The 12,386-nt window shown below is 42.2% G+C and overlaps 1 protein-coding gene across 3 annotated transcripts in view; it reads right to left on the reverse strand.

The window, feature by feature from the left end:
• Positions 1-9,812: 9,812 nt before the first annotated feature.
• Positions 9,813-12,386, reverse strand: part of MYO1E (myosin IE) — a gene marked incomplete at its 5' end in the record, with an annotated part of 204,792 nt that continues 202,218 nt past the window's right edge. For all 3 annotated transcript variants that reach the window (XM_082847629.1, XM_082847628.1, XM_082847630.1), the window contains one exon: positions 9,813-10,890. In XM_082847629.1, the coding sequence (XP_082703755.1) occupies positions 10,814-10,890 (77 nt within the window). In that variant the 3' untranslated portion in view covers positions 9,813-10,813. The remainder of the gene's footprint in view (positions 10,891-12,386) is intronic.

Consider the following 12,386-nt stretch of genomic DNA (forward strand, 5'->3'; position numbering starts at 1 on the left):
TCTGGATATATGCACAGGAGTGGGATTGCTGGATCATATGGCAACTCTAGTTTTCTAAGGAACCTCCATACTGTTTTCCATAGTGGCTGCACCAATTTACGTTCCCACCAACAGTGTAGGAGGGTTCCCTTTTCTCCATACCCTCTCCAGCATTTGTTATTTGTAGAGTTTTTAGTGATGGCCATTCTGACTGGTGTGAGGTGGTACTTCATTATAGTTTTGATTTGCATTTCTCTAATAACTAGCAGTGTTGAGCATCTTTTCATGTGCCTGTTGGCCATCTGTATATCTTCTTTGGAGGAATGTCTATTAAGGTCTGCCCATTTTTTGATTGGGCTGTTATTTTGTTGAGTTGTATGAGGTGCTTGTATATTTTGGAAATTAAGCCCTGTTGGTCACATCATTTACAAATATTCTGTAGGTTGTCTTTTTTTTTTTTTAATGGTTTCTTTTGCTGTGCAAAAGCTCGTAAGTTTGATTAGGTCCCATTTGTTTATTTTTGCTTTTATTTCTATTGCCTTGGGAGACTGACCTAAGAAAACACTGGTACGATTTATGTCAGAGAACGTTTTGCCTATGTTCTCTTCTAGGAGTTTTACGGTGTCATGTCTTATGTTTAAGTCTTTAAGCCACTTTGAGTTTATTTTTATATATGGTGAGAGGGTGTGTTATAACTTCATTGATTTGCATGTGGCTGTCCAACTTTCCCAACACCACTTGCTGAAGAGACTGTCTTTTTCCCATTGTCTATTCTTGCCTCCTTTGTCGAAGATTAATTGACCGTGTGGGTTTATTTCTGGGCTCTCTATTCTGTTCCATTGATCCTTATATCTGTTTTTGTGCCAATCCATGCTGTTTTGATTACTGTAGCTTTGTATTATTTTCTGAAGTGTTAGACATAGCTCTGGCCCATCAAAAGAGTTTACCAATTTATAGCTATTGAGTCATATTTGTGCGGTTTTTCTTCTGTTTTTAGGTTTTTGCTCTTTGAGAGAAAGATATTGGAAGTTTAAAGGTTGACAGTTAGACTGTCAAACTCCTTAATATTTGTTGAGTTGAAGAAAAGATTAAAAACATGGGCCTTTGGGTCAATTAGGGTTCAAATGGTGGCTGGTCTGGTTGACAGCTGTGTGACCTTGGGTGAGGTAGTGAACCGTCCTGCACCTTCTCATTTGCAAAGTGGAGATTTTAGACTAGAACAGGCTGGTTAGCAGCGTAGGTCCCGTACAGTAGACAGGAAAGGGATCAAGATGAGCTGGGAGGAGTAAAAGTGAGTTCCTAAATTCAGAAGGAACTGTGAAGACCAGCCAGGCGTCAGGAGACAAAACGAGGGAAAGGGGGCAACAACGCAGAGTGGCTCCTATTCTTTTGTCTACAGAGGTGAGGGGTTCAGTGAAATTGTTAGGCTCTCCACCAGAGATGCACCATGCGTGCTCTGCTCCTGAACCCAGACTCTATCCCCACTTGCCAATGAAACTGCCCAGAAAACCACCTGTACTAGAGGCAGGGCCAGCCCAGGTCTGCCCAGCTCCACTCAGGTCTGGGGGAGTTGAGGAGTCACAAGTGAGAGGATTTGGAATGTGCACATGGCCTGCTCTGCAGTGAGCTGTTGGAGACTCTGAGTTCTGTGGCTGCACAGCCATGTTGTCTCTCATTTGTTCTTGTGAGCATCTCTGCCTGGAAGGAGCCATGGCTGAGAGGGAGCTCTCAGCCCTGGGCAAGCTGCTCTGTGCAGTGACTGTCTCCAGCAAGAGGCTCCCAACCCCCCTTGCATCTGAGGCCATGTGACTAAGTTCTGGCCAGCAGAATATGAGTGGACATGGTGTGTGCGCTTTGGAGGGAACATCCTTTAAGAAGGAAACTGCACTCCTCACCCTTTTCTGCCTTCCTAAGGTGGACTTGGTAATAATGGTGACGGGTCATGTGTGATCAGGTGGGTGTGGGTGGTCTGCACCCCCGCTCGTGGGGGAGCAAGCTCATAGGGAAAGCTCAGCTTTGCCCTCTCCATGGGTGAGTCTCGCTTGCCTGAGCACTGTGGAGAGATGGCCCTTCGCATAACGTTTTCAGAAAACCAGGCGCTCGGGGCTTCCCTGGTGGTGCAGTGGTTAAGAATCCGCCTGCCAATGCAGAGAACACGGGTTCGAGCCCTGGTCGGGGAAGATCCCACATGCCGTGGAGCAACTAAGCCTGTGAGCCTACTGAGCCTGTGTGTCACAACTACTGAAGCCCGCATGCCTAGACCCTGTGCTCCGCCACGAGAAGCCACTGCAATGAGAAGCCTGTGCACCGCAACCAAGAGTAGCCTCTACTTGCTGCAACTAGAGAAAGCCTGCATGCAGCAACAAAGACCCAACGCAGCCAAAAATAAAAAAACGCCCAAAAACCAGGTGCTCTCCCTGCATGCGGCATCCTCCATTTATTAGCACTTACCCACTCTGTGGTCCTTAAAATGTGGCCAGTTTTAAGAAGTCCATGAGGTCAAAACCCTTTTCATGATAATACTAGCATGTTATTTGTTTTTTTTTTTTTTTTTTTTGCGGTACGCGGGCCTCTCACTGCTGTGGCCTCTCCCGTTGCGGAGCGCAGGCTCTGGATGCGCAGGCTTAGCGGCCATGGCCCACGGGCCCAGCCGCTCCGTGGCATGTGGGATCCTCCCAGACCGGGGCAGGAACCCGTGTCCCCTGCATCAGCAGGCGGACTCTCAACCACTGCACCACCAGGGAAGCCCTGTTATTTGCTTTTTTCATTCTTCATTGTCAGTAGTTGATGGTGGAATCTTCCCGAGGCTATATGACATGTGATAAGAATGTGTGTGTTCGTTGGTGTTTTAAAATTTTCTCAGTTGAATTTCTAATATGGTAAATACTGATAGCTATAACCCACAAAAGCAGAATTCTTGGAGGTCTTCAATAATATGGAAGAGTGTAAAGGGTTTGGGAACTGCTGGTCCAGCAAGTTTGAACACCTCTGGCGTAGGGTCCAAGTTCAAGCCTGCTCATGTGGTTCTTGGTTACTTTATTATTTATTTATGTATTGCTCCAAATTAGGTTTTTTTTTAATTTTTAAATTTAATTTTTTTATACAGCAGGTTCTTATTAGCTATCTATTTTATACATGTTAGTGTATATATGTCAATCCCAATCTCCTAATTCATCCGACCACCACCACCACCCCCACCTGCATTCCCCCCTTGGTGTCCATACATTTGTTCTCTACATCTGTGTCTCTATTTCTGCCCTGCAAACTGGTTCATCTGTACCATTTTTCTAGATTCCACATATATGCGTTAATACACGATATTAGTTTTTCTCTTTCTGACTTACTTCACTGGTATGACAGTCTCTAGGTCCATCCACATCTCTACAAATGACCCAATTTCGTTCCTTTTTATGGATGAGTAATATTCCATTGTATATATGTACCACTTCTTTATCCATTCGTCTGACAATGGGCATTTAGGTTGCTTCCATGACCTGGCTATTGTAAACAGTGCTGCAATGAACATTGGGGTGCATGTGTCTTTTTGAATTATGGTTTTCTCTGGGTATATGCCCACTAGTGGGATTGCTGGGTCATATGATAATTCTATTTTTAGTGTTTTAAGGAACCTCCATACTGTTCTCCATAGTGGCTGTATCAATTTACATTCCCACCAACAGTGCAAGAGGGTTCCCTTTTCTCCACACCCTCTTCAGCATTTGTTGTTTGTAGATTTTCTGATGATGCCCATTCTAACTGGTGTGAGGTGATACCTCATTGTAGTTTTGATTTGCATTTCTCTAATAATTAGTGATGTTGAGCAGCTTTTCATGTGCTTCTTGGCCATCTGTATGTCTTCTTTGGAGAACTGTCTGTTTAGGTCTTCTGCCCATTTTTGCATTGGGTTGTTTTTTTTTTTAATATTGAGCTGCATGAGCTGTTTATACATTTTGGAGATTAATCCTTTGTCCGTTGATTTGTTTGCAAATATTTTCTCCCATTCTGAGGGTTGTCTTTTTGTCTTGTTTGTAGTTTCCTTAGCTCTTAAGTCTCATTAGGTCCCATTTGTTTATTTTTGTTTTTATTTCCATTACTCTAGGAGGTGGATCAAAAAAGATCTTGCTGTGGTTTGTGTCAAAGAGTGTTCTTCCTGTGTTTTCCTCTAAGAGTTTTATAGTGTCCAGTCTTACATTTAGGTCTCTAATCCATTTTGAGTTTATTTTTGTGTATGGTGTTAGGGAGTGTTCTAATTTTATTCTTTTACAGTAGCTGTCCAGTTTTCCCAGCACCACTTATTGAAGAGACTGTCTTTTCTCCATTGTATATCCTTGCCTCCTTCGTCATAGATTAGTTGACCATAGGTGCATGGGTTTATCTCTGGGCTTTCTATGCTGTTCCATTGATCTATATTTCTGTTTTTGTGCCTGCACCATATTGTCTTGATTACTGTAGCTTTGTAGTATAGTCTGAAGTCAGGGAGTCTGATTCCTCCAGCTCTGTTTTTTTCCCTCAAAACTGCTTTGGCTATTCGGAGTCTTTTGTGTCTCCACACAAATTTTAAGATTTTTTGTTCTAGTTCTGTAAAAAAAAAAAAAAAAAAAAAAAAAAGGCCATTGCTAATTTGATAGGGATTGCATTGAATCTGTAGACTGCTTTGGGTAGTATAGTCGTTTTCACAATATTGAGTCTTCCAGTCTAAGAACATGATATATCTCTCCATCTGTTTGTATCATCTTTAGTTTCTTTCATCAGTATCTTATAGTTTTCTGCATACAGGTCTTTTGTCTCCCTAGGTAGGTTTATTCCTAGGTATTTTATTCTTTTTGTTGCAGTGATAAATGGGAGTGTTTCCTTAATTTCACTTTCAGATTTTTCATCATTAGTGTATAGGAATTCAGGAGATTTCTGTGCATTAATTTTGTATCCTACAACTTTACCAGATTCATTGATTAGCTCTAGTAGTTTTCTGGTGGCATCTTTAGGATTCTCTATGTATAGTATCATGTCATCTGCAAACAGTGACAGCTTTACTTTTTCTTTTCCGATTTGAATTCCTTTTATTTCTTCTTCTTCTCTGATTGCCGTGGCTAGGACTTCCAAAACTATGTTGAATAACAGTGGTGAGAGTGGACATCCTTGTCTTGTTCCTGATCTTAGAGGAAATGCTTTCAGTTTTTCACCATTGAGAATGTTTGCTGTGGGTTTGTCATATATGGCCTTTATTATGTTGAGGTAGGTTCCCTCTATGCCTACTGTCTGCACAATTTTTATCATAAATGGGTATTGAATTTTGTGAAAAGCTTTTTCTGCATCTATTGAGATGATCATATGGTTTTTATCCTTCAATCTGCTAATATGGTGTATCACATTGATTAATTTGCATATATTGAAGAATCATTGCATGCCTGGGATAAATCCCACTTGATCATGGTCTATAATCTTTTTAATGTGTTGTTGGATTGTTTGCTAGTATTTTGTTGAGGATTTTTGCATCTATATTCATCAGTGATATTGGTCTGTAATTTTCTTTTTTTTGGTACGCGGGCCTCTCACTGTTGTGGCCTTGCCCATTGCGGAGCACAGGCTCCGGATGCGCAGGCTCAGTGGCCATGGCTCACGGGCCCAGCTGCTCCGCGGCACGTGGGATCTTCCAGGACCGGGGCACGAACCCATGTACCGTGCATCGGCAGGCGGACTCCCAACCACTGTGCCACCAGGGAAGCCCCTGTAATTTTCTTTTTTTGTAGTATCTTTTTCTGGTTTTGGTATCAGGGTGATGGTGGCCTCATAGAATGAGTTTGAGAGTGTTCCTTCCTCTGCAGTTTTTTGGAAGCGTTTGAGAAGGATGGGTGTTAGCTCTTCTCTAAATGTTTGATAGAATTCACCTGTGAAGCCGTCTTGTCCTGGGCTTTTGTTTGTTGGAAGATTTTTAATCACAGTTTCAATCTCATTACTTGTGATTTGTCTGTTCGTATTTTCTATTTCTTCCTGGTTCAGTCTTGGAAGGTTATACCTTTCTAAGAAATTGTCCATTTCTTCCAGGTTGTCCATTTTATTGGCATAGAGTTGCTTGTAGCAGTCTCTTAGGATGCTTTGTGTTTGTGGAGTGTCTGTTGTAACTTCCCTTTTTCATTTCTAATTTTATTGATTTGAGTCCTCTCCCTCTTTTTCTTGATGAGTCTGGCTAATGGTTTATCAATTTTGTTTATCTTCTCAAAGAACCAGCTTTTAGTTTTATTGATCTTTGCTATTGTGTTCTTTGTTTCTATTTCATTTATTTCTGCTCTGATCTTTATGATTTCTTTCCTTCTTTTAACTTTGGGGTTTGTTGTTCTTTCTCTAGTTCCTTTAGGTGTAATGTTAGATTGTTTATTTGAGATATTTCTCGTTTCTTGAGGTAGACTTGTATTGCTATAAACTTCACATAGGTTTTGGATCGTCGTGTTTTCATTGTCAACTGTCTCTAGGTATTTTTTAATTTCCTCTTTGTTTTCTTCAGTGATCTCCTGCTTATTTAGTAACATATTGTTTAGCCTCCATGTGTTTGTGTTTCTTACGTTCTTCTCCCTGTATTTCATTTCTAATTTCATAGTGTTGTGGTCAGAAAAGATGCTTGATATGATTTCAATTTTCTTAAATTTACTGAGGCTTGATTTGTGACCCAAGATGTGATCTATCCTGGAGAATGTTCCGTGTGCACTTGAGAAGAAAATGTAATCTGCTGTTTTCTGATGGAATGTCCTATAAATATCAATTAAATCTATCTGGTCTTTTGTGTCACTTAAAGCTTGTGTTTCCTTATTTTCTGTTTGGATGATTTGTCCATTGGTGTGAGTTGTCAAAGTCCCCCACTATTACTGTGTTACTGTCGATTTCCTCTTTTATAGCTGTTAGCAGTTGCCTTATGTATTGAGGTGGTCCTGTGTTGGGTGCATATATATTAATAATTGTTTTATCTTGGACTGATCCCTTGATCATTTTGTAGTGTCCTTCCTTGTCTCTTGTAACATTATTTTAAAGTCTATTTTATCTGATATGAGTATTGCTACTCCAGCTTTCTTTTGATTTCCATTTGCGTGGAATATCTTCTTCCATCCCCTCACTTTCAGTCTGTATGTGTCCCTAGGTCTGAAGTGGGTTTCTTGTAGACAGCATATATATGGGTCTTGTTTCTGTATCGATTGAGCAAGCCTGTGTCTTTTGGTTGGAACATTTAATCCATTCACGTTTAAGGCAATTATCGATATGTATGTTCCCATGACCATTTTCTTAATTGTTTTGGGTTTGTTTTTGTAGGTCCTTTTCTCTCTGTGTTTCACAGTTAGAGAAGTTCCTTTAGCATTTGTTGTAGAGCTGGTTTGCTGGTGCTGAATTCTCTTAGCTTTTGCTTGTCTGTAAAGCTTTTGATTTCTGCATCGAATCTGAATGAGATCCTTGCTGGGTAGAGTAACCTTGGTTGTAGGTTCTTCCCTTTCTTCACTTTAAGTACATCATGCCACTCCCTTCTGGCTTGTAGAGTTTTTGCTGAGAAATCAGCTGTTAACCTTATGGGAGTTCCCTTATATGTTATTTGTCGTTTTTCCCTTGCTGCTTTCAACAATTTTTCTTTGTCTTTAATTTTTGCCAATTTGATTACTATGTGTCTCAGCATGTTTCTCCTTGCGTTTATCCTGTATGGGACTCTCTGAGCTTCCTGGACTTGGGTGGCTATTTCCTTTCCCATGTTAGGGAGGTTTTTGATGATAATCTCTTGAAATATTTTCTCGGGTCCTTTCTCTCTCTCTTCTCCTTCTGGGGCCCCTGTAATGCGAATGTTGTTGCATTTAATGTTGTCCCAGAGGTGTCTTAGGCTGTCTTCATTTCTTTTCATTCTTTTTTGTTTATTCTGTTCCATGGCAGTGAATTCCACCATTCTGTCTTCCAGCCCACTTATCCGTTCTTCTGCCTCAGTTATTCTGCTATTGATTCCTTCTAGTGTAGTTTTCATTTCAGTTATTGTATTGTTCATCTCTGTTTGTTCTTTAATTCTTCTAGGTCTTTGTTAAACGTTTCTTGCATCTTCTTGATCTTTGCCTCCATTCTTTTCCCGAGGTCCTGGATCATTTTCACTATCATTATTCTGAATTCTTTTTCTGGTAGGTTGCCTATCTCCATTTCATTTAGTTGTTTTTCTGGGGTTTTAGCTTGTTCCTTCATCTGGTACATAGCCCTCTGCCTTTTCATCTTGTCTGTGTTTCTGTGAATGTGGTGTTTGTTCCACAGGCTGCTAGTGTTGTAGGGTCTCCTGCAGAGGCGGGGGGTGGCTGTGTCTCATCGTGAGGACAAGGACACTGGCAGCAGAAGTTCTGGGAAGTACTCCTTGGCGTGAGCCCACCCAGAGTCTGCCATTAGCCCCACCAAAGAGCCCGGGTAGGCTGCAGTGTTGGGTCGCCTCAGGCCAAACAACCAACTCTTGGTTACTTCTTTAAACCGTCAGTTGAAGGAATCTGTCACATTTTTACAATGCAGTTTCTACTGCTATACATGTGTGTTGTGTGCATACACATGCCCCTTCTCCTAAACAGGATGGCAAGTTCTAGAAGGCTGGGATGGCCCTTGATCCTCTGTATGTTGCCCCTGGTTAAGTGATTCCTGAACTAATTTCTTGTCTGTTTAACTGATCAGTGAACAAAATGGCAGGCATGGCTGGATCCAGAAATGAGAGGAAACCAATGTTTAAGTCTTCTTCACCTATAAACATCAATTCAGTCACCTATTCGGGCAACATCTGTTAAGCACTTACTTGAGCACGGCCCTGGGTGAGCCACGTGGGAGCCGGGACAGGGGCTCATGGTAACACAGGAATGTGGTTTGGGCGGTCCTGCCCGTGAGAAAGCAGCCTGCCCCTTGAGTCTGCTCAAGGGGAGTCCATGATGCTCCTCAGTTGAATGCTGGTTCTGTCTCCTTCCTCCAACCCTCAGTGAGCCCAGGAATGTGAAATTGAAAGTCCCTTGTAAAATATAGAGACTGTTAGTGTCCACAGAATTACCTTTCCTTATGTCATCACATTATGGCTTTATTTTCCTCTCTCTTAGGTGGTCACAAAATGGAACTGAAATGTACTTTAAACTATGTTTATTGTTAGCAAGTGAAGTTTGCTCTCTGTAGTTGAAGTAAAACAGAATTATTTACTTTGCCCCAAATTCAGATATATTTTCCCCCTAATATGGAATCCCTGATAATTTTTTTCCTATGGACTTGGGGATCCTGAAATGGCAAGAGGTGTGTGCGGTCAAATCCTACTTTCCCAGGAGCTTAAGAATGGCTGAGGGCAACTGGGAGAAGGAGAGGTTAAGAAGTGATGGTACCCCTATGACCATTTCCTTAGTGATGGATATGACAGTGTTTCCAACTTTTCACTACTACTGCAATAAACACTGCCTTGGTGTGCTAGGGCTGCCTTAATTAAGTACTGCAGACTGGGTGGCTTACCAGCAGAAATTTACTGCCTTACCATTGCAGAGGGGGTGGAAGTCCAACATGCAGGTGTTGGCAGGAACGGTTTCCTCCCAGGGCTTTGAGGATCTGTTCCAAGCCCCCTCCCTTGGCTTGCAGGTGGCTGACTCTTCACCTCGTCTTCTTCTCTGTGTGTTGATTGATCTGTGTCCAAATCTCTTTTTATCAGGATACCAGTTGCACTGGATTAGGGCCCTCACTAGTGACCCCATTTTAACTTGATTACCTCTGTAAAGACCCTATTTCCAAGTAAGGTGCTAGGGGTTAGGACTTCAACATACCTTCTCTTGTGGCAGTGGACACAATCCAAGCCAGACAGACGTCATGAAAGAACAAGGTGGTTCACTGATTCCTTTATTTATTTAGGAGGTAGGGGGAGGAGACACAGGGTTGGGGGCCAGCAGGGGAAAATTACCTACAGGAGAGGGTTGGGAAGGGTTTGCAGGGATTGAGCTAGAAAGCAGTAACACTGATTCTATAGTTGAAAAGGAGTAGTGCACAACTGTAAGTACCTGGTGTGAGTTTTGTAATAAATCCTATCTTATGAATAAGTACAGTGGAATACTACTTAGTACATTCATACATGTTTCTATCATCTTGAGATTTTTTATATATACAGTATATGATCTGTTTTTATAAATGTACAGCTCGAAAAAAAGAGATCCTTCTTGTAATAGGTACAGCATTAAACACAAAAACCAACATGGGCCAGCCACATTCCAACTGAAGACCCAGAGAAAGCCTGGCCGACAGCCCAGCCTCAGCCCCTGCAGCCCAGCAAAGTGTAAACCAGCACCCACTGCACCTGCGGGCTCAGCGGGCCCTTGACATTTGCACGGGAAGTGCCTGCTCACGCCAAGCCCCACCTGCAGAGAGTGGGTCTTCCCTGAGGGAAGGTGGCCGAGGAATGTGTACATCAGGTAATGAAAAGAGGGATGAAAGAAATGTGCTCTTCAACTAAAGGCACTTGTCAGTGGCCGCGTACAGCCATTCCCTGGGCCTGGTGAGTGAGCAGGTGCTATTTTGTTAGAGTCGGCAAGGTCTGAGTGGACCTCACCTGTCCCCTCACCAGGTTTAAATAGAATAAATAAATCTGAGTGGGTGCTTGGTTTGCCCTCTGGGGTTCCTGTGAATAGGCTACCTTTTAGGATCATTTATGGAGTGACACTCCCTGTCCCCAGCCCAGCTTTTGGAAGTCCTCCATGGGCAAGATGCCAGAATGGCTCCAGGCCTTGCAGAAGCAATTGCTCGCTATGGATCAGAAGGAGAGCCCCCAGATGTGCCCCTCCCCTGTCTGTGCCTGAAGTTCCTTCGTCCTGTGCATCAGAGTCTGTGCGCCTCAGATCTTGGTCACGTAGTTGTTGGGGAACAGGCCCTGCTTGCCTCGTAGCCGCCCGGTCCACCAGCCAGAAGGATCTGCAGGGACACAGATGGTGGAGGTGACGGTGAGCAAGGTTTTCTGCCCAGGCCAGATGCACTCTGCTCGTGTGGGTGCATCCCACGGGCAAAGGGGATGTTCTTTCCCTTCTTAATTTAATGAAAATTAGACGTGCAGATGTGCCACTCAGGCCCCGTTCCAGAAGAACCCGCTGCCCAGATGTGAGGTTTTGCTGCCAGTCTCCAGCTCTCGGCCCTGTGGGATCTGCCCTGCCTTTGAGACATTGCTTCTCTCTCGGGGCCTAAGCCTTCCAGCCTCCCCTGCGAGCAGTCCCAGCTCTGGAGCAGCTGCTGGGCCGGCAGACTGTGAGGTCGCCTTGTGGTAAGATGGCTCTAACCCTGCTTCCCCCCTTTTCTTTCACAGTGGCTATTCCCCCACTGCATCCTTCACACTCCTCACTCCACCTCACAGCCTTTCTGGGAGAAGTGATCTGCAACACTTCACCGTAATTACTTCCCAGCTTAATCCCAGTCCCTTCAGCAGTAATTTGGTATGTATTTTTCTGTGATTATAAACACATACATTCATTTTAAACAGGCCATTCTATACCTTACTATTCTGCATCTTGCTTTTCAATACTCAATAATCTTTCCATGACTCATTTTTTAAACAGCTGCACTGCATACCAAATTTTATATAACATTCCCTTATTGATGGACATTTGTTCCCCAATTTTTCATTGTTAATGCAAAAAATGTCTTTATGCCCACGTGCAAGTAGTTCTATAGGATAGACTCTTGGATCAAAGAATATGCACCTTCTAGTATCCTTTGTAAGAAAATCTAATTTATTTTTTGTAATAGGTAATACTTTCACGTGTACTTGCAAAAGTACAAAAGGATAAACAGTGAAAACAGCTACCCAGATCCCTTCTTTGAGGGCAAGCAGTATTACCTATTTCTTGCACTTTCTTCCAGAGATATTTCATGTCTATAAAGGCATTTATTCAAACAAACAAACAAAAAAACCTCTTTTGTATACAAGTGATAGCATACTACATGTTCTGTACTTTTTAAACCTTAATAATACATACTACAGATCATTTCATATCTGTATATAAAGAGCTTCTGTATTCTACAGCTGCTTATATTCCACTGTTCATATCATTTGCCTATTTTTCTGTTGGTTGCTGGTCTCTTATCTTGTTGCTTAGGAGTTCTTTATGTACTAGTGAATCTGTCACATGAGTTACAAATACCCCTCTTCCAATTTTAATTAAATTTTTATGACATTTTAATATTTGAGCAGTTGAATCAGATGATGATTTTACAGCTTCTTAGTTTTCTATCACTTTTAGAAATCCTTTCCCACACCGACAGTATTCTCTTCTACACTTCTAGGACTTTTATGTTTCTTTTACGCATGTAAGTATTAATTTATTTGGGACTTATCTTGGGGGAAGGGGTTAATATATAAATCCAAAGTAATCATTTTGATATGGGGATTTTACAGTTTTGATAAATACTGTTAAATT

Source organism: Leucopleurus acutus, assembly GCF_964270905.1.
Source record: "Leucopleurus acutus genome assembly, chromosome: 1".
Taxonomy (NCBI): domain Eukaryota; kingdom Metazoa; phylum Chordata; class Mammalia; order Artiodactyla; family Delphinidae; genus Leucopleurus; species Leucopleurus acutus.